Here is a 22,194-nt window from a genome sequence, read left to right on the forward strand (position 1 = left end):
CTTAAGCTTGCATACATGCATAGGAATGTGCTGTATCGATATTTCGGTTACATGTAGTGCTCGATAAAACAGTTTCTGCTAGGGACCGCACAATCGACCCTCGATAAATTTACATGATTTATACGGTCAAGTAGTGTAATAAGATCTCGAAATATGCTATATGAACACGATTTCGTGTGTCGAAATCAGAATTTTATGAAATCCACGGTTTCGACATATCAAAGCGAAACGGCCATGTTGTCACCCTTCAAATAGCGAACCAATCAGAATCGGCCGACTGTCCGAACTGTTATCTCTCTCGCTCTTCTCTATCTTCGTAACCTCTTCTTGTGTGCGTGTCATGTTTGCGCCCCTTGTCAAAAATGCCTCAAGCCGGTCTGAAAAAAGGGGCTGCTTCCAAGATAAATAATAAAAATGTCGCAGTTAACAGTCTCATTATATGCCTAGTGCTGCTTTTAGCATGGGTCGCCGGCTTCGCTTCACGGCTATTCGCCGTCATACGGTTCGAGAGTATCATCCACGAATTTGACCCCTGGTAAGAGCCCTGATTTTTATTCAAAAATTAACGATTAGAAACGTGCTGTTTCAGGTTTAACTATCGGGCAACTGCTTATATGGTAAAGCATGGTTTCTACAATTTTCTTAACTGGTTCGATGAAAGGGCTTGGTACCCCTTGGGACGTATAGTAGGGGGTACTGTGTACCCTGGATTGATGATTACTTCAGGGAGCATACACTATCTTTTGCATTTGCTGCATATTAATGTACATATTAGGGATGTTTGTGTGTTTTTGGCCCCAATTTTCAGGTAAATTTTGTCATGCCAAGCACTTGTTGAGATAAGCACCTGTTATCTTTAATGATGTAAGGTAAACATCTACACTACCATTACATATTTTTAGTGGCCTAACTGCCATCTCCACTTATTTGCTAACAAGAGAGTTGTGGTCCTCTGGAGCTGGGCTTTTTGCAGCCTGTTTCATAGCAATAGTGCCTGGGTACATAAGTCGATCAGTGGCTGGTTCTTATGACAATGAAGGAATTGCTATTTTTGCTCTGCAATTCACCTACTTCCTATGGATCAAGTCTGTGAAAACAGGGTCTGTTTTCTGGGCAGTTGCTGCTTCACTCTCATATTTCTATATGGTAATTAACAATTAAAAGTAAAGGAGAAAATAGGCCCATTTAAAAATTTGCAGGTTTCTGCATGGGGAGGTTATGTTTTTATCATCAACTTAATACCTCTTCATGTGTTTGTACTACTGCTCATGGGGCGCTACTCAAACAGGTTATTTACCAGTTATACAACATTTTATATTTTGGGGCTGGTTATGTCAATGCAGGTGCCATTTGTTGGATTCCAGCCTATTAGGACTAGTGAGCATATGGCTGCTGCAGGTATATATACATAGACATATACTACATATACATAATTATTATAAATATCAAATTATCAAGTACTGGTAATTTTAGCAGGAGCATAGTTTTGACCTTCTACAGGGTCTTCTTTTGCATTCTCTAAACTTTATTAATTCTGTATTTTCTATATCAAGGAGTATTTGCTCTCCTCTTTGCGGTGGCGGTGCTGAAATACCTCCAATCAATGATGACCAAATCTGAGTTCAAATCGCTGGTGATCTGGGGCGGCTTGGTGGCCGCAGGCCTCGTTTTCGGTACAGTGGTGGGGCTTACCTACGCCGGCTACATCGCTCCCTGGAGCGGAAGATTCTACTCCCTGTGGGACACTGGCTATGCAAAAATCCACATCCCTATTATTGCCTCAGTGTCAGAACATCAGCCGACCACCTGGTTCTCGTTTTTCTTCGATCTCCACGTGTTGATTCCCACTTTCCCCGCAGGGCTGTGGTACTGCATTAAACACGTCAATGACGAGAGAGTTTTTGGTAATTTTTCTTATGGTGATTGTGATTACAAGGTTTCACTTTGGGAATTTTTGTAGTGATCCTGTATGCTTTGAGTGCAGTATATTTCGCTGGTGTAATGGTACGGCTGATGCTCACCCTCACTCCAGTGGTGTGCATGCTCAGTGGTATTGCTTTTTCGATAATTTTGGAAATGTATCTTAGAGAAGAGGATAATGGGGCAGCTGGAGAGAGTGAAGAGGAGGAAATTTCTCAGAGTGGCAAGCGATTATATGATAAAGTAATTAACATCTTTAATTACATAACTGAGATATTTGATGATTACATTTCAGGCAGGTAAAACTCCAAAGATCAAACATGAGGCCAAGGACCAGGACCCAGTTGGGCCCAACATTCGCAGCATGGCCGCCATTCTCTTTGTGCTTCTCCTTATGTTGTTCGCAGTGCATTGCACTTGGGTTACCAGCAACGCCTATTCCAGTCCCAGTATTGTGTTGGCTAGCTATGGCAGCGACGGGAGCAGGCAGATTTTGGACGATTTCAGAGAGGCTTATTTTTGGCTATCTCAGAACACTGCTGATGATGCCCGCGTGATGAGCTGGTGGGATTATGGGTATCAGATAGCGGGGATGGCGAACAGAACCACTTTAGTGGATAACAATACTTGGAACAACAGTCATATAGCCCTGGTGGGTAAGGCCATGTCCTCGAACGAAAGTGCAGCCTATGAAATTATGACTGCACTGGATGTGGATTATGTTTTGGTAATTTTCGGCGGAGTGATTGGATATTCCGGGGACGACATTAATAAGTTTCTGTGGATGGTGCGAATTGCCGAAGGCGAACATCCCAAGGACATCAGGGAGAGCGACTATTTCACGGAACAAGGAGAATTCAGAATCGACGCCGACGGCTCCCCAGTACTACTAAATTGCTTGATGTACAAGCTCAGCTATTACAACTTTGGAGAATTGCGGTATACCTCAAAAAACCCATATTAAAAACTTATTTATTACTTAGATATTTTGCATTCATTCTTTAGTTTGGATTACCGCTCTCCCTCAGGTTTCGACCGTACTAGAAATGCGGTTATTGGCAATAAAGATATTCATTTGACTTATTTGGAAGAAGCCTATACCAGCGAGCATTGGCTAGTGAGGATATACAGGTAAGCATTAATGTAATTATGGAAATGTTTGGGCTGTATAAAATTATAATTTTTTCTAGGGTTAAAAAACCGGACGAATTCAATAGACCACGTATCCCAGTCGCCAATAGAGTGGTCAAAACTAGCAGTTCGGTTTCTAAGAAGGTACATGAAATATATACTCTAGAAAAAAATGTGTTTTTAAATTTTCTTTTAATCTTTAGAGTGCCAAACGCAAGAAAGGAACCATCAAAAACAAACCGGTTATAGTGAAAGGCAAGAAGCCGTCTGCAAAGGCGCAATAACATGCCCAAAGTTGCGAGCAAAGAGTACAATAATAATACACATATAATTTGTCTTTCTTTTTGTCATTGATTTGTGGAGCGCATATTGGGGCGTCCACAGACCTTTTCGTAATTTAAATCATAAATGTCGTACTGATTTCTTAAATATGTGAAAAGGGTTTTAATGTTAATTTTGTTGCATATAAACTGTACTCTGTCTTTATGTTCCCAGAATGTAAGGGCGGAGTGGCCGTTTTGGTGTTATTGTAATTTAGTGTTTTCGTTTTAGGCAACGTCACAATGTGATAGGTTTATTGTCGAGAAATAAAAGATTTTTGCACTGGTTTAATTTCCTTTGACGTTTTATTGATTACGTTCATGCCAGTGATGTAGATATAAGTGGGAGTTAATTCACGATTGTTAAGGATTGTTGAAAAATACGTTCCTCGCTATGGCGAAAGAGCTTTATGGCTTTCAAATCATCAATTATTCCAAATGCTCCTTTCTTGAGCCATATGATATACCTGTGGTTTCAACGCACAACTGAGTGGGGGTGGGGCATAATGCGCACTCATTAACAAAAAAAAAACACTATTAAATAACTACTCTTAGCATCAGCTTCACAAATTATTACTAAAGGTCAGTAACGGTGGCACATATCTATACTTTTTTGGCTTAACCTCAGCAGTCCTATCAACAGTTCTCACCTTCATTTTAACATCCTCAAATCTTGCAACAGTTTCTAGTAATTTCACTGGTCTTATAGACCCAAAAAAGTCAGTTATCGGCACTGCTTTGGGGTCTCTTGAAAAGAGGTCTGTGCGCACTCCGACGGTTGATATGCACGCACTTTTCGGACAAACTTTAAGCTGTATAAAATCATTGTCATTAAATAGAAAACAATTTTTTTTAAACATACAAATTCGCCCATAGATCTGTTGCTTTCTGGACTGACATTTTCCAAAAATTCCAGGGCATAGTATGTGTATCTGTCAATAATATATACCCCAATTGCTGGATCTACGTGGTGCTAAAATATTGTCCATTATTCCAACTTCAAGTGCTCAAAATTTACACTTACAGACAAGGAATCCTCCCCAACCATAGAACTACCAACAGCTAAAATATTTGGTGAATAAAACCTTTCATACATTGAAGCCGCTTGGCAAGTGTCAATCATAAAGAAAACCTCATGATACCTATAAAAAATCATCATTAAAATAAAGAATAAGAAGACTACAAAGCCACCTTTGCTTCTGCCACATTTGTTCCAAGGCATCAGCCATCTCCTGACTAGTAATTTCTTCAGAATCCTGAAACTTCAAAAACCCATCCCCACCATGCCCAGTCAAATAAATCAAAACATTGCTCCCCTCATCTGAAAGCAGCTGCTTCGATCTAGGAGTGCCGGGGGGCAGCCTTCCAGTGAGCAATCTCACGAAATTTTCCACTGTAACCTAATTAACGACAACCTCATATATTTCATTCAGAAAACAACACATACCTCATACCCCCTATAATCCACCTCAACATCGTCCCCATAGACGTTAATATGTTGATTGGCGTTGTTAAATACAGTGGCAGGGCGCGGATTTCGTGGGTTACAAGCCATGTCATCAGCAATCATTAAAATAATTTGACTGTCTGGAATACCCAAGCGTTTAACGCTGCGGTATATTGAAAGGACATTGGCGACGTGTCTATAGTTAAACCAGAAGCGGCTGGTGTCCACTAGAACTGCCCAGTTGTTGGTGTGACCTTTTTCGGCAAAGGTGGGGCCCAACTGAACTTGAAGTGTTATTGCGATTTTTTAAACAACATAGGCTTACCTGAGTGGTTAGGGCACTTGATATGTTTAGTATTATGTAGCAAAAAGAGAAAAATGTGAGTTTTATTAGGGGGAAATTCATTTTTTATGAAAACTTTGTTGGTTTAACATAGAAGTAAACAAATAGATTAATTTGAGGTTAGATTTGCGAGTTAGGTTACCGGATAATGTCATAAAGTGAAAGATGAATTAGTAGACTTCAAAAACTGGTGATGTCAGTAGGATTACTACTAATGTTCTAAAAAGTAATTTTACTGAAAGAGCTTTGTCGATTATTTCTTGCTTTATCTGTTCTCTGTGATACTTTAAAATCAGTTTTATAGATATATTATTCTCCCCTGGGATACAGATATTTTCAATTTGAATATTCAAAAATTCGAAGCGGCATCTGAGTGACGTCAGAGCTTTTTGAAAAAAATATTTTAGGTCAAGTTATGTATGATGACGCAACTAAGTGCTCCATATACAATTGAACACTGTTTTATTGAAATAAACTAGTTAAATCCAACACCACTAAATAAATAAATATCTTTATCCTTAAAGCTACTACCGAACGGCGATGAAAGTTTAATTCAATTATCCAATTATATCAAATCTTCCAGCTTCTGAATAACTCACCCATTCATATAGAGACCAAATAAACCCTAAAAAGACATGATAACGCACATGTGAGAGCTCGTAAATCTCCCATACAACGACGTCTCAATTGATCCACTCATTCGTCTTCATTCATCAACGACCGCCTTTTCACTATACCTACAAATTAAACTAATAAAGTTAAATCGGGGTCTGAAAGGCCCAATAAAGGCCCTCGTTTATTAGTCTCAAGTTTGCGTGTCTTTAGTCCTCATGGATTGCAAAATACGGAATTTTTCGTCGCGACTTTTGGGAAGTTAAATGTTTAAAGCCACTATGAGCCAAATCTACAATGCCGGAAGGGGGTTCTATGTGTCTGCCTGTACTAGATGTTCGGTAAGTGCCAATAGCGGAGTCACGCAGTAGATTGTTAACCGCAATAAAGCGTTTTATCGGAATAAGAGAGTGGTATTCAAATGAAAACAGAAGACTTGATTTATGGCACCGAGCTTTCATTCTTCCGGTATGAATTACCGCGCTTCGGGGCTGTGGGGAGCGTGAATAGATTTACCTGTGTAGTTCGGCGGTATTTACCTTGGAAATTCAGTAGTGGCCAGCGCATTGAGCAAACAACTTCTGTCAATAATCGGTGGTCGATTGGTCGGGTACTTGCGCGGTGGTAGTCTTAAATATTTGGCTACAGCGTCGGCTGGGGGAGCAGGGACAAATGATGAACAATGCGTACACCCCTAGAGGGGAGTTTTTCGGCCCTGCAAATAACATGTGTTTTGTAAGTATTTTTTTGTCTGAAGAGCGAATTACGTATAGAAGGCCGAAAGAAGAAGATTATGCTCGCGGCAAAAGTTTGAGGTTTATTCTTTATTCGGTCAAGAACCTCTTTTCAGCCCCTGGTAAGTACAAGGTTCAACACACGAATGAGACATTTTTAAAAAATTTTTACAAGCAAAAAAAATTATATTATACCTAGTGATTTAATTAAAGGCGGTTAAAAAATTAACATGCGTTATTTTTACCTTGCGGTCTGTTTCCAAGAGCAATGGGCTTTATCGTAACTTTACTAATTCTAGAAACTAAGACGAAAACGAAGTTTCGGCTCTTTTGTGCGTAAAAATTTGTTTGCTCCACAACGAGGTCTTAATCACTTAACATTTGGCGCCAGAGGCTTTAATCTTTTTCAGCATTAATGGACTTCTTATGTTTGGGTGCCTCTTTGCTCCTTTTGAATCCTCAGCAGTGACCATTAATTATGTCCCATTTTCCGATTTTCGACCCATTGCGTGTCTACCTGAAAATAAAGAAACCTTAACGCTACAGCCCTTGGGGATAACCAGTTCGGCATGACTATATATGATATATACATCAATGAATTTTCCTTCTTAACTAGGGTTTTGTCACGTTCCATGTGGAGTTAAATGACCATAATTACATTTAGTAGCTCCATTTTTCTGTAATTTAATCTTTCACTGAAGTAATAAACAACAATAATTTAACGGAAGGAAACTGTACGTGTCTTGCATAGGTGCGAAATGGCGATAATGAGGTGAACGATCGGTTAAATTCGTTAAGATTTTAATTATTAAAAATGGGGAGGTGGTTTGACGAATTAATAGTATTGATTAATGCATACAGAATTGTAATTTACTTTTTATATTTATTTTGATACGGCCCCGCCTTAACCAATTTTGCTACTAAAGCTATCAATTAATGTTTAGTCTTTTTGTCAATAAAATTTAGAGATTTATTATAACTTATGCTCAGTCTGTGCCTTCAAATTTAATGATTTCAATTCAATTTAACTCAAACTTCTGGGGAAAAAGCATTAAATTTTTTTTTTAATTCTGCATCTCACTGATGTCACCAAACGAATTTATGGGAAAATCACCACATACTTTCGTGTCAAATAAGGGCAAAAATGTCAAATTATTTTATCTACCGCCAATGAGAAAATGAGTATTAAAAAAAAGGAAAAATCGATTCTCAATCTTACAGAGGTCACGGATATAAATGAATTTATGAGTTAATCTCCATATGCTTTCCAATCAAATGGTGATCAAATAATTAGTATCTCTGTTCTGAATAAAAAAATACATTTTCGCATCTTTCCAATCGTTCATTATTACAAATGTTACGATATTACGAATTTAAGCACTTCTAAAAATTTTAATACGGACATACAGTCAGTCAAAAAAGTCTCCATACACTACCGTTTATTCAGTATTTTTTCAATATGAATTTTTATTTGAACTGATATGTATATACGTAAATCTTCCAAAAAAGTAGCAGCGATCTCTTAAGAAATAATTAAACTAAAAATAAATTCATTTAAAATATTTCATTTGAATATGAGAAAATGAAACAGTTGAGATAACAAAAATTCACATCAAAAATGTCTCCCTATATTACAAGAAAATAACGGTCAACGTCATCATTAATCTAATAATATATCAAGTTGGCTTCCGTTAAACTCTGTTTAACAAAAGAAAATCGTATTTCATTACTAACGCCATTTTTAAGGTTGCCTTGACTTCAGTTGAAACAAAATGAGTAATACCAATTGTGAAATTGCAATTTCCCTTAGAAAAATCATGATAGATTTATGTAAGGAAATAGATTTCTACAGAAAAATTGGTTAAATACCAGGAAAATCATTTGCGACTGTGCACATAATGAATTAGTACAAATTCAATAGTTCATATGAAGTGCGGCCGCGCTCTGGACGCCCTAGAAAGTTAACTGCAAGAGAAGAATTTGGTGTTGTGAGGAAAATTAAAATTAATTCTAAAATGGGTGCTCCAAATCTTGCGAAAAAATAGGGCAAAAGTTCTTAAAGAACGTTATGTCACAAACTGTTAAAAATTGTTTGCATCGAGGGGTTTATAATGGTCGAGTTGCAAAAAAAAAGTTTTTCATTTCTGGAAAAAAAAACCGAAGAAAGCGATTGGAATTTGCCAAAAGACACATTAATAAAAAAATGAATTTTGAGTAATAGTCATATTCAGCGACAAAACAAAAATTAATCTTTTTGGATCGGATGGACGTAATAAAGTTTAGAGAAGAAAAATACAGCCTTGAAAATTGAAAATGTTTGTCCTACAGTTAAGCAAGATGGAGGTAATGTTTTATTGTGGGGGTGTATGTCAGCTGGTGGGGTCAGTAGTTTAGTTTTTATTGCCGAAATTATAGACCAACATGTTTATTCAAACATTTTAAAAAACAATTTAATTCCAAACGTTCAGAAATTTGGACTGGAAGGTCGTTATTTATTTCAATAGAATAAAAACCTAAAATACACAGCGAAGCTCGTTCGTGAATGGATGATTTATAATGTCCGCCAGCAACTACATACACCTCCTCAATCACCAGATATTGATCACATCGAACACTTGTGAGAAGAATTGAAGCGGCGGGTTAGAAAATGTCTAAACAGAAATAAAGAAGAACTAAAAAACCGAATGATTCAAGGATGGGAGAATATTCCAGCAGAAATTACAATAGAGCTTGTATTATCAATGCCAAAAAAACTTGACGCTATCATCAAAGCAAATGGCAATTGTACAAAATATTAAAGTTTACAAAAGTTGCAGATTATAATTAAATATATAAATATGTGAAGACTTTTTTGATGTAAATTTTTGTTGCCCCAACTGTTTCAGTTTTTAACGTTCAAATGAAACGTTTTAAATGAATTTATTTTTAGTTTAATTACTTCTCTTTTTGAAGATTTACGTACATTTCAGTTCAAATGAAAATTTATACCAGTCTGTAACCATTGTTTGAGTTTAAATTTAAAATGATCCATACAGGAATGATTTTGAAGATAATACTTTAAAATCTCTGCGAAAGGTTCTAAAACATTCTTCTGTTTTCACTGCAGTTTAAAAACCTAATAAAGTCAACGAAGCATCTTACACTTGAAAAAGTGCATCTTATTTATAATACGGGTGGAAAAATACTGAATAAACGGTAGTGTATGGAGACTTTTTTGATTGACTATAAATGTCAAACTATCCACTCGCAGTCACCTGCGCAAATGGGCCAGGAGCACATGATCTACCCAACACGATCCATATGGCTCTGACTCCGTAAATTACCATAAAACAAACGTAATCGAATGAACAACAATTATTACTCAAGTCTGACTGTGCAATTACTGTTACGTAGAATTGTGATAATTACACACATAAAATGACCCATATGTAATGATAGCGCTTATTAAAGCCTACAATTCATAGTTGTGTCTGTCTTCCTGGCAGCCTAATTCGGTCTAGAAAATAGATTTTTCAAACTTCTTAAGCACCCACTGTCGAGAACTAACAAGGCTTCTTCAACCCACTAATTGGTTTAGTCTGATAGCCAGATGTTGCGGGTTATTACCGAAGGGTCAGGGTTGAAATTCGGTGTCGAATAACAATTTTTCTCTACATATATGCCGTATCAGAGAGTTTACAACACGTGAGTCACCACCAATATCCGATTTGGATTAGAATAACGAATTTAGTGTTAAACAATGGTCATACAGTTCTAGCATCACCTTGACTGCTGCGGTTGAAATACTGTGGGTACGACCGTGATTCATTTATGATACATGACAATGGTTTAATGAGTTCCATGTACACGTGTATAATGGTGCTACCACACACATTATCACAAAAACTGGATTAATAAGCATAAGGAATTTAAACCCAATTTTGTAATTTGCTAAGGCAATTGCTAATGAGGCCAAACATGCAACAAATGATAATTGCTGCTTCCGGCCGTGTTTTCAGTCGCATCAAAAGGTTTAATTGTGTGATAATTAACGTGCATACTGCATTGTCCTGTGGGCCATTTAGGACGAGAATTGCAATGTAAAATAATCTAATTTTTTTCACTTAAATATGTGCATATTTCTGAGCAAACCATTGGTGCGTCAACGACTTTCTAAAAAAACACAAAAGCGCATCCATCACTGATAACACCTGAAAAAACATTCCTATTTCGACACGATTTGAATAAATGTGATATTGGCTGACTTGAGTGTAATGCCCAACCATAGAGCAATAAGTGAGCGATAAGACTTTAGGTTGTAGGAACCTACTTAAGGCCTAATTTGAGTCACTTCTCCATTAAGAACCAACTGTGACTGAGTACATGCTACGTTTTCTCCCGCCTCTCCCTATGCTGGTTTATATTCAAAAATCATCCATATAAATCATCAAACGCACTTCTGCAAGTTTTATGAGTGTGCAGGAACTGCAACTCGTTTATTTACTGTGGCAGCTTATGATAAGAGGGAGTTATTTATAAACGAAGCAGGTATCCCATTAAGGCCTCCAAATAATGGCATTAAACTCCTAACTAAAGATTTACGAGAAGTAAACTCAAATATATATACAAAACCGGCCATAAACTAGGAGATCTCATATAGGAAATATTGCAAACAAACGTGATTAATGTGATTTTGTGACGCCAAAAATACTCCTTTTATCATGGGGGCCATTCATCTCAGATTTCGAGCTTATTTCTGTACGTTATATGGACATCCGGCTATTAGGGCTGAGGCATAGCGAAGGAATTTTGATTTATAGACAGAAGTTTATATGATCGTCAAATACTAGATAAGATACCAGAGTATGTAATCAAATAATTATAATCGAAGTGTCCTAAGTAAATACTTGTGATAAAAGTGAGCGGAAGACATCTATCAAGTCAGTTCAAGATCGGGGATCAAAGAGGATTATTCGGTCCACTTATGTGCTTACCGAGGCATTTGCATATAAGTGTGCGAAAAAGAAGCAGACGAGTATCAGACCAATAAGTAAACTAAAAATTAAGCAACAAAATTGCCTGAACCAGAGGCAAGTTGTTGTTAAAAATAAGGAAATTTAAAATTCTCCTACAAATCAGGCTGCTACAAGCAGCTTAATTGTTATTTTTGATATGCTTTATTTCGAAAAAAATTCGCCATTTTTATGTTTTAGAAAACCGTCCTCTTCTCTAAACCTTTGAAGTGCAAGTAATATGTAATAACCCTTTAACCTAAACAAACTTGTACCTGATACTATTCTTTTTTCACTTTTATTACACTGTACGAACTACTAATGACAAATTTGGAGAAATCCTTACTTGCACGAGTGCACTGAGTACTAGGACGACTCAAAGATCTTTATAATGAATAAAAATTTAATGTTGCATGTTATTAACGTTTAATTTTAAATTTAAACCGATATACAGGGTGTTTCAGAATTGTGCGGTACTATTTGTGGTAAGTTCTCTAGTACAAAATAAAGAAAAACATTCATATAAGCATGTGTCCGATCTCTATCGATAGCGGAGTTATTGGGTATTAAAAGTTAAGGAAAATTTTATATATGTTTAATACAAGAGTAGGTTGCTTCCAACTGTTATACAGGTTAGTGTAATTTTTAAAATCTTGGTCCTTAAAATCTTTCAGAAAAATTTACTTGCACACCATTGGTGAATTTTAATATTTTTCTTAAGTTCTTCAATCATTTACTTAAGTTTTATCTCTCCAGATTTTGATTGAATTCTGTTTAGTTTCCTCATAAATTAATTAATCTATAAATTCAATAAAATCTACGGACCCCACGACTTTCTGACTTTTTTTAGACATTTCAGAATTCCATGTTTCTTTGATTCTTTTTACGATATTTTTTCAAAACTGAACGGATTTCACAGTATTATATGGGTATATGATCTTTCATTTTAGACAAATTGTATATGTATATTCGTGTGATCGAATACTGTGAAATCCTTTCAATTAAAAAAAAAAATGGCGTAAAAAAACTTAAAGAATAATGAAATTTCAAAAAGAAAAAAATCCGAAAACCCTGGGATTCGTAGATTTGATTAAATTCATAACTTAATTGATTTATGAAGAAAAGACAGAATTCGGTCAAAAATCAAAAGAGATAATATTTAGATAATAGATTGAAGAACTTAAGAAAAATTAAAAAATTCACCAGTGGCACGGGAGCAAATTTTTCTAAAGGATTTTATGGATCAAGGTCTCAGAAAATACACTACCCGGCATAGTAGTTAGAAGCAATCTATTCTTGTATTAAGCACATATAAAATTTCAAGGCTCTATCTGCGGTAGATCAAGCACAATAAAATAAAATCCTTTTTTTTCCTTGACCTTTAACACCCTGTAACTTCGCTACCAATCGAGATCGGACACATGCTTATACGAACTTTTTTCTCTATTTTATGCTATGGAACACATATCTCTAAAAGTGCCATGCAGCCCTAAAACGCCCTGCATAGAGAGATATATAATATTTATATTAATAATATATAAGTCATTCTATTCTGGGTACTTTCGAGTAGCGCATGATTGGTTCAAAATAAAAAATAGCTGTTTTTAGAAAACAATTAATGTAATGAATTCCCATCTCAGCTTTTAATAACTAATAATGGATTTTTCACGGTTTACCGCCTATGAAATGGCTTCAAAATTCACCTCAAATTGTCATTAAATTGTACTGAAAATGTTCGCTTTTTCTTTTCTTTCCAATGTTGTTGCCATAAGAAGAACGAAAAATGTTTTAGATGGAAAGTTTTACGCATTCAGAATCACTAATAAACAGTGAATATAGATAAAACACGATTTTACACTAACTCATATTTCTACATAAATAAATAAAAAGAGAAATGACAACTGATTGCCATGGAAACGAGCCGTTGACACTTGGCTAGCTGGGCATTCAAGAAGCATTCTCATTGGTTAAAAATCAAAAATGGTTGATTTTAGGAGACAAGTGGCAAAAGTATGTATCGTCATTATTTTGGTAAGATTTTAATACTTATTTATAAGAGGTACTCAATGTTTTTTTAGATAAAATAACTTAATAACTTACGTCAGAGCGTAAGAAACGCTTCTCGTACATTCTTCATGAAACATGTTGTTTATCTGAACAACGCATTATACGATTTTACACACTCTAGATGCATATTTACAACTTACACGAAGCAGTAATAATTAGAATCGCAAAATTCGCGGTTAGATAGGGAAAACACGGTGTTTCAGCAAATAAACACACACAAGTATCTCTCCATTTTGATTTTAAAAATATATAAATAAAAAGTGAACGCGGTTGCCGTGGTAACAAAACGTCAAGAGAGCCAAGGCATACTAGATAACAAGATTTTCATTGATCCAAAATTGGACGTTCATTTCTCGGTATTTTCCACGTAGAGTAATTTTGTACTCATAGAAATTGTGTCAATAGTAATTTTAACGAGGAAACATTCTCCTTGGATTTACGTGAATGAAGTTGAAAAAGATCATTATTGACACTCCTTTAAATATCATTTTAAAAGCGCAGATTTACGAGATATTTTGCAACTTTCAATGTGAATGAGATGGGACGTCCCAAGACACTACAAAATAGTAAAAACCTTAACGGAAAAATAATACTTTTTATAGTAAAAATACTGAAAAAACCTATAGAACAATATAAAATAAGATTGAAGCGTGTTTTTTTGACAAAATGGTGAATGCGATGTTTTATTCTTTACATATATATACATACAATAGCACCCCTTCATTACCACGTTAACGTTAGGACTTATTTAAATGACATTTTTCCTGAACACTGAATTGGGAGACGAGGGGTAATTGAATGGCCGGCACGATCACCTGACTTTACGCTTTTGGATTACTTTCTATGGGGTTATCTTAAGAGTAAGATATGCTTTAACTAACTAGAAACTACCGAAGTCTTAAAAGAAAGAATTCGTAATGAAATAAGAACAATTACCCCAGCAATGCTTCAAAATGTTAAACAGGAGTTCATTCAGCGCCTTACTTACAGTCAAGAAGTAGGTGGGATCCAATTTGAACATTGAATGTAATTGTTGCTTTTCAGGACCAAAGAAATTTTACAAGAAATCAAAAGTTTTAGTTTCTGATATGTTCAATCGTAAATTTTTCGAGATCTGTCGCGTTTGGGTATAGAACATGGTACATGAAACATACTTAGAATTTTGCGCAGAATTCAAAAATGAAATAAAAAATAGGTGTTTCCGTTTTAAAAAACAAAGTTGGTGGTCGTATCTGATTTTTGGACTATTTACCATCAAAAAACCGCAAGAAAAAATAAAAATCGACGTGTCCGAGTATTTTGACTGCACATGTTCGGCATCTTAGTTATATGGGCTGTTCCATCCAAAATTTCCCCACTGTAGATAAGAAATAATATTGAAGGTACATTGAAGAGACAAGGGCCTACGAATTAGCTCGAGTTATAGACGTTCGACTGATTGGAGTTTTACTGCATTTCTTTTTTCTATTAATATTTCTCAAAAACTAATAGATCCATTTTAAATCCCATTACACTTTTAAATGCAGTTTTGCAGCCTTTAATTTGAGGTATCACTTGATTATGTCTCAATTTTTTTTAAATCGGCCGCTTTGCCCTACCGGTGACGTAAGCTACATTTAGAAAAATAAACAAACATCAAAAGATAATAATAATTTGTTAAAAAGTTAAGGGGGGATGAAACAATTTAGAGCCGCACGGCATTTCAACATTATTTCCAGACACCCTGTATTGTGCCTTCTTCAAGTTCACACTAACTGGTGAACTAATGCGTATCTTTATCGGTCTTTCACGGTACGAAACGCGTTCTTAACCTGCGAGAAACTGTTTAAATAATACGGACCAAATGAGCGTATTTATTACTTCGTGATGTCCCATGAGAATCTATTTAAACGGGCGGCAGAGGTCGGTATGCTTAGAAACACCAAATTCCTATGCCTTCCACGTAAATAAAGACCGGAACTATCTCTGTTTCGATAAACAAGAATTTCTATAATTATTTAACATTTTTTTCCAGCATTTTTCCAATTCCTCGGTCAAATGATACGATCTCTGCTCTGACGTTTTAAAACCAATCCGTTGCACTCCTAAAACCCACCTAAATGCCCACTTCCTCTCGACGTTTAAAGCCTTTAATGCCCTATTAGCCACGGCTTCACTATTAATAATAATAATAATAGTAATGGGTAATAACTCGAGGGGGGGCCCTTTTAAACGCACACCATTTAATACAGTTTTTGGCTAAAGGTCAAATTCAACGCTGCATCAGTGATTTTTTCTCAAGTACACATTTCAAAAGCCAATTATTCCGATCTAAATTGCTTTTGTAGATGATTGAGTTAGTAATTAAAAAAGTTATCTATCGAGGATTAATTTGCTACAGTGTTCCAGTTCAGTGATGTGTAACAGTTAATTTTTCGCAATCCTCAGGTGAAAATATGCAAACGGTGATTCGGACCGAGAATGATCATGCGGTGAGTGTCTCCCTTCATTTCGGATTCATCCTCAGTCCGCGAAATTCCTTTGTAATCGTGAGGGGAAACCGGTTTTTAGTAACACTTCAGCCAAGGCCGCAAAGGAGTCATATTTGAAATTCTTCATGCCGTGGCATCATTAAAATTCCTTTGAATCCTCCTCTGATTGTGGTCAGCAACGCTTTACAGAAGGAGATGTGTCCCATGCATTGTACTTCCTACCTGTAAAATACTGTGTAAACACATCAAACGCAGGCAAACATCTTAGAGCGTTTTTTTGACAACTTGGATCCCAAGCACACACATTAAACGGCGTCTCACCCACAAAATAAGCAGTAGCGCAAACACGGCCCATTTAAGAGATGAGATTACCGTTCATGGGTGTACCGAAGTATTTATTACTTATTTGTATTGTTAAAAGAGGCTTAAGTTAGGCCTAAGATGCATCTATTTGTTCATCAAGTGGCGAGGCGTTAAGATGTCAACACCCATCAGTTCCAATAAGGCTTACGTGATAGTGAGAGTGGATGGTCGGAGGGTGCACAGCGTGCAAGTGGTGGTGAGTCGATGTGGGAAGTTTTTTCGTTAGTTAAAAGAAGTAGAGAGCATTATTCAAGACGAAATGGTGAAGTATGCAGCCATTTGAGACTTCCAAATCCTTGAAAAGTTTCTTACATCAATTTCGAAGTTTTGAAAATTTAATTTAATTGATAACATTTGATATCTCCCAGAGCTTTCAATTACAAACCACTACGCCTCGCCTATGAGATTTAACGTCTAAAGTTCTAAATTTCAATTTTTATAGACACATCTTTCACGGCTCTTAAACCTATTTCGAGTTTCCCAAAATCTGAAAGATACCAATATTACCATTCATAAACGAAGCCGAATCATTTTCACAATATTATACAGTCCTGAAGAGGTCAGCTGCACTTTTTGAGTGGGCTCCGTCAAGCTTTTCAGGTTTGGGAGAGGAACTGGTTTAGGACAATTTATGGGAGCGCGTCGAGACGAACGAAAATACAATTTCACGATGAGATGATAAAGTCATCTCCAAACCCCATGCAAACTATTGTGTCGAATCATTAATAAAACAGGGACAACAGATGTGGGTCCATTTTCCCAGCGAGTATAAATAACAGCAGATTGGTTTAAGGACCTTCTTGGTTGTCTCTAAGGGATTTTCCCTTCGGAGACACGAGGCATCCCTCCTGGTGACAACGATCCAGCTGCATTCCCTGTGCATATCACTCCTAATAAGTATCCTTCAATGAAGTTAGAGATACAGGATATTTCCAAAAATGTGGATAATATCCCGCAAGTAAAAAGTTCTTGTCAAAAGATTAGATTTATGCTTATAAATCATTTTCCAAAAACTTATCCCTACGGAAATACAGCTCTTCAAAATTTGATAGCGAAAATGGTATTTTGTAAATAACGTTTTGTTCCAGTTGATGAAATTTAATGAATTTTGGGTCACTCGTGTATCATAAAAAGGTTAATAAGGTAGGACTTAACACTTTCGATGCCTTCAGGTAGGCGGAGGAGAAGCTACCTTCAATTTCTTTATCCCGAAACCTTTAAAGTCTTGCTTTTTTTTAACCTATTATGTGATTTATACCATTTTTTGGCGTACCTAAGAGAAAAAAAAATTCTTGGTTGATGTATGTAAATGAACCGTTTTCCAGAAAAACATCGTTTTGTCAAAGGACGGATTTTACAAAAGTAATGGAATTTTTAGTGAATTTTTACTCTATCACTTAGATACCAAAACAAACAACATGTTTGTGTTCAAATTGTTAAAAATAAATTTATTACTTTCAAAAAAATGTATTAAATTTTATCAACTGGAAAAAAGTTATTTAGAATTTTTTGCTATAAAACCTTGAACAGTTGTATTTTAGTAAGGATAAGTTTGTGGAAAACAATTTATAAGCATAAATACAATGTTTTGACAATAAGTTTTTGATTCCCAAAATATTACCCACATTTTTGAAAACAATCTGTATAATAGATACTTTAAAAACAGCAGTTATGCTAAACGATTTTTGTACCAAAAATTCTACGTTATAAGTTTAGTAGACACATATTTGGTCTATTAAATTATGCGAATGGTGCCTTCACTCCTTTTATAAATATTTTCTGAGATTTCTTGAAGAGAAATGTAAAAGAAAAAAGGAGAATTTTGGACAAAATGGTGCAGTTTAATGATCAAAGCAAAATGTTCAAGAATTGGCGTAGTTCGTGGTTACTACAAGCTTGATATCAAGTCAAATATTGCTGTACAACTCTTTAATCATTTATATTTCAAATAATTTAATTGCCAAGTCAAGCAAATATGGACTTTCTTGACCTCCATGCACCTACGTAGCAAATTAATTGCAGAGCATATAGAAATCAACCTGACCAAAGTTTGTTTTCCTCATTTTTCCTTTCATTCATCAGAAAGCATTTCCGTCCTTATTTTCCTTATATTGATCCATGGACAATACACTGAGAAATATGGCTGAAAGTTTTAAAATTTGTTCACTTAAACCAAAAAGAAACCTTTAAGATCTTGGCTTAATTTTGAAACTGTTCTATGAAATAAACGAAAATTATCCCTTGCAAAGAGCTCGGCTAAAAATGAAGAAATCATTAGTTTGTGAAGTCTCCACAAAATCTGGAGATTGCCAATTCTTTCGGTGCAGAATCTCACCGTCGCTGAGGCAACTACTGAATCTATACACCCAAACAAACCCGTTAAAACTCAAAAAGGCACTCTCGACTCATATGGGCCTATGTAAATAAGATTGTTCATATTGCTTGACATCATGCCCTCATCCGAAAACCAAGAACTGTTCTCCTATAAATATACGTCTCTTCCGCCACAACCATCAGAGGTAATAAATTACATGAAACTCCCATAATTTTTTCCGCAATTGGTTTCCCCATTTTACGTTGTGTTTGCACCCGCATTGCACGAATGATTCACCATAAATTTGCTGGCAAAATTCACGGCTGACTCAGCGCCCCTTTTCCACATGTTCGTTCCTCGGAAGGGTGCAGTGGCCGAATCCAAATTTCATGTTTAATCTATATTTGCCTCAATTCCTTATCAGTTAAGACAATAGAGAAAAAAAGTTTAGCTGAAATATGATTTTCTTGTCAATATCATTGTATGAGTATAATCGCTTACCTGTATGTCATCAAATCAATGAAGTGCTATGAGTGATTTAACTCAAGAAACGTCCTCTATTGAGGTGATATTCCATGAGAGTTCCAGTGGAAGCCTTAGTAGCCAAGAAAAACTACTTGCAGTAAGCACCAAAGAGATGCCTTTTTCCACATGTAATTTCATCTAATTTTTAATTAATTAATTTCAGGATAACAAAGCAATGGTGTCTCCTCTGCAGACAACGGCCGGAACGACCCACCAACAAGGAGTGCGAATCAGCATCCCCGATCCGGAGAAAAGCAACGCGACACAGGTGCAGCCATCTAGAGTCAGGTTACGGAGGCGAATCCGGCTGCCTTACGTCATCAATGCGGCCTTGAGCGTCTTCGGTGAGTGATTGCGGCGTGGCCACTAGCCTCGCACAATTGTGAGATTAAGGGAAATTACCCATAAGCTTTCTAATACTCGTCTTGTGGTAAATGTGTGACATGGCAATGCTGTCCCATATCTTTAGTTGGAATTAAAGGGGCGAGAAGAGTAGATCATAATTTGTTATTGAAAAAAAATGTTGTAAATGTTGCTAGCTAGTTTACTCTGGTTAATTGAGCGATTGGACGCGTTTAAATATATAAAAATTTGCTTCTTGTGTGCATAGTAATTGCTTACGTAATTCCTATAGGAAGCAAGATTAAGCAAACTATGATTTCTCTTAAAGGCCTGTTTTCATGCACGTATTTCACGAACCATTAACATCAAAACCGCACTTTCTAGTCACCATTAAGCACTGCTAAATTGCCGGTCATATTTACCAATCGTCACTTCACATTTTGACTGCATGGCAGCTTCAGAAAACTCATAAAACGGACTTTATGCGTCATAACATTCATTATTATTGTCTTTATTTATTGATTCTGAATACTTAGAATTATCCACACGTACGTTATTTAAAAACTGTTGACTCTAGTGGCTGCCCGATGTTATCAGTCAGTGAAATGTGTGCAGTCATCGGTTATTAATGAAGTTATACAGATTTCCCAGTTGTAAGTGAAATATTTTCTTTTTTTTTCTTAGTGTAAGTTCACATAGAGTAATCAATACTGTAATTGCGCCTAACACGAAGTATTTTAAGTTTCATGACACCCTGGTGAATGCAATTTACCGTAGCAAACAATCAGAACGTTACTAATAATGGTGTATAATTTTGATTTTATGTTTTCATTCCTTACGTCTACATAAAGAACAATTACATGAATTTAATAGAAATACTAAAAAAAGAATAGGTTATTTGATGTTACGATCAATGCGAACTATTACATCGATTCTCCAATTTTTCTTAAATAATCCAAAGAGAAGTAAAATCTGTTTTTATTATTCGCACGTTTCTCTTGCCTTCAACTGAGCAAATTAATTTTTCTCGTCAATTTGCAGTTCTCTCCATCATCATTCTGCTGGAACTAGGCTACATTCCAGCCACCAAAACAGGTTTCTTCTGCCAAGATCCCACATTATCATTTAAGTTCACTGGGGATACTATTAACACCACCACTCTCCTAGTGGGTAGCTTCCTAATATATCCCTTATCGGTATTGTTCCTCACTGAATATGCACGCAAAGGATCCCCTCTCAGAATTTGTCTGAGGGAAATTTGGTACTTTTATAAGGAGTTTGTCACTGGGTAAGTTATAGAAAATGCACGTTTGCAAGAATTTAAAGAATATGAACAGTAATTGAGACCTTTATATGTTTTATGGAGCATATATATTAATAATTAGAGGTGGAAATTAAACTTTGCTGCATTTTTAATTTGCAGCTGTGCCTTAACTTTGCTCATCACCGAAATGGGTAAAGCCTTAGTAGGCGAACACAGGCCCCATTTCTTCGACGTCTGCCAGCCCAGCAACGTTGAAAATTGCACCTTAGGACAATACGTTTCCTCATACGAATGCACTTCTACTAAATATAGCAGATACTTCACTTCAGACACTTCCAGAAGCTTTCCCAGCGGCCATTCTTCATTGAGCGTCTTTGTTGCTCTCTATTGCGCGGTAAGAGATTTTTTATGTCCCGGATTCACCGAAAAAGCGAATGTCTAAATTTTCTTGAAATACCACCAAGAACACCACTTTCAATAATTCTTTCCCATAGTACATCCTGCAAGTCAGATTGCCCACATCGCAGGTGGGATACATTGTGAAACCTTTCCTCATTTCTCTCTGTGTCACATGGGGGTTGGTATGCTCGCTTACACGCATTACAGACAAGAGGCACCATTGGTGGGACGTGGCGGTGGGCATGTTAGTGGGGTGTTTCTCCGCTTTATATTCGACTCGTATTATTTACAAGCAACTGAAGCAGGGCAGTATTGCGAGGGTGGCCACATCGACTACCACTCTACTTGACATTAAAAATAAGGACGCCAAAAGTGAAATTATTTAGTTTTTTTCTTTTGCAATAGATATAAGCTCCCGTAAGGGGGATGCACTGAACGCCTCGTTTGACTGCACTAAAGGGGCCTTTTGTAGCATTTAATTAAATGATTTCTTTGTAAATAGTAGTGCTGACGTAAGGAGATATAATAGCTGTAAATGTTGTGTCTATTTATTGTTTATTTATAAGGTATTTTTTTGTACAAAGTATTACTATTTGTGATTCAATAAGATGAGACGTTTTTAAATATTTTTGTTTTTTTTTTGTTGGAAACTGCATTCTAATTTATATTTAGTTCTAGAAAAAAGGCGGGTCCGGGTCAAGAAGACCTCACGCAAAAATTGAGTTCAGTGAAGGTGAAGAACTAGCCATTATTCTCTTGGAACAAAACGACATATCATTAATATTTTGAGTCTTTGAAAAAAGATTAAAAAATACTCTGAAAGTCTTCTTAATTCTTGAAGTTCGGGTGAAGGAATTCTGTATTCGAATAATGTCGAATCGTTATGGAGTTTTTAATGAAATATTTCCTCAATAAGACATTTCTAAAATTGCCTCTGTAATAAATGGATGT

The 22,194-nt window shown here is 36.1% G+C and overlaps 3 protein-coding genes across 7 annotated transcripts; 2 read left to right on the top strand and 1 right to left on the bottom strand.

The window, feature by feature from the left end:
* Window positions 1-291: 291 nt before the first annotated feature.
* On the top strand, window positions 292-3,663 carry Stt3B (catalytic subunit 3B of the oligosaccharyltransferase complex). The gene is made up of 10 exons (XM_066389598.1): window positions 292-535; window positions 590-808; window positions 903-1,146; window positions 1,200-1,398; window positions 1,554-1,904; window positions 1,961-2,163; window positions 2,216-2,859; window positions 2,926-3,051; window positions 3,111-3,195; window positions 3,255-3,663. Exons 1-10 carry the CDS (start codon window positions 363-365, stop codon window positions 3,333-3,335), a joined length of 2,325 nt encoding a protein of 774 aa, XP_066245695.1. The 5' UTR covers window positions 292-362; the 3' UTR covers window positions 3,336-3,663.
* Window positions 3,398-5,322, bottom strand: PIG-K (Phosphatidylinositol glycan anchor biosynthesis class K). The gene is made up of 6 exons (XM_066389600.1): window positions 5,144-5,322; window positions 4,819-5,097; window positions 4,563-4,771; window positions 4,396-4,513; window positions 4,234-4,344; window positions 3,398-4,183 (listed from the first exon to the last, which is right to left on the bottom strand). The coding sequence occupies exons 1-6, from the start codon at window positions 5,222-5,224 to the stop codon at window positions 3,935-3,937; spliced, it is 1,047 nt and encodes a 348-aa protein (XP_066245697.1). The 5' UTR covers window positions 5,225-5,322; the 3' UTR covers window positions 3,398-3,934.
* Window positions 5,323-5,758: 436 nt separating this feature from the next.
* LOC136408552 (phospholipid phosphatase homolog 1.2 homolog) lies at window positions 5,759-21,864 on the top strand. Of its 5 annotated transcripts, none has more exons than XM_066389603.1 (5): window positions 5,759-6,114; window positions 19,402-19,582; window positions 20,622-20,868; window positions 21,004-21,238; window positions 21,339-21,864. In XM_066389603.1, exons 1-5 carry the CDS (start codon window positions 6,040-6,042, stop codon window positions 21,627-21,629), a joined length of 1,029 nt encoding a protein of 342 aa, XP_066245700.1. In that variant the 5' UTR covers window positions 5,759-6,039; the 3' UTR covers window positions 21,630-21,864. The 5 variants fall into 5 exon arrangements, with proteins under 5 accessions (XP_066245700.1, XP_066245701.1, XP_066245702.1 ...); XM_066389604.1 differs by lacking the exon at window positions 5,759-6,114 and adding an exon at window positions 6,257-6,508; XM_066389605.1 differs by lacking the exon at window positions 5,759-6,114 and adding an exon at window positions 15,699-16,036.
* Window positions 21,865-22,194: the final 330 nt, after the last annotated feature.

Source organism: Euwallacea similis, chromosome 4 (assembly GCF_039881205.1).
Source record: "Euwallacea similis isolate ESF13 chromosome 4, ESF131.1, whole genome shotgun sequence".
Classification (NCBI taxonomy): domain Eukaryota; kingdom Metazoa; phylum Arthropoda; class Insecta; order Coleoptera; family Curculionidae; genus Euwallacea; species Euwallacea similis.

Bases quoted from the DNA above. Each gene is read 5' to 3' on its own strand.
- Stt3B (XM_066389598.1), top strand. From the start codon at position 363: ATGCCTCAAGCCGGTCTGAAAAAAGGGGCTGCTTCCAAGATAAATAAT. The intron at 1,147-1,199 runs GTAATTAACAAT...AAAAATTTGCAG, and splicing joins CACTCTCATATTTCTATATG to GTTTCTGCATGGGGAGGTTA. The intron at 2,860-2,925 runs GTATACCTCAAA...TTCATTCTTTAG, and splicing joins TACAACTTTGGAGAATTGCG to TTTGGATTACCGCTCTCCCT.
- PIG-K (XM_066389600.1), bottom strand. From the start codon at position 5,224: ATGAATTTCCCCCTAATAAAACTCACATTTTTCTCTTTTTGCTACATA. The intron at 4,345-4,395 runs GTAAGTGTAAAT...ACAATATTTTAG, and splicing joins TTGGGGAGGATTCCTTGTCT to CACCACGTAGATCCAGCAAT. The intron at 4,184-4,233 runs GTATGTTTAAAA...GATTTTATACAG, and splicing joins ACAGATCTATGGGCGAATTT to CTTAAAGTTTGTCCGAAAAG.
- LOC136408552 (XM_066389601.1), top strand. From the start codon at position 19,243: ATGAGTGATTTAACTCAAGAAACGTCCTCTATTGAGGTGATATTCCAT. The intron at 19,583-20,621 runs GTGAGTGATTGC...GTCAATTTGCAG, and splicing joins TGCGGCCTTGAGCGTCTTCG to TTCTCTCCATCATCATTCTG. The intron at 20,869-21,003 runs GTAAGTTATAGA...TTTAATTTGCAG, and splicing joins TATAAGGAGTTTGTCACTGG to CTGTGCCTTAACTTTGCTCA.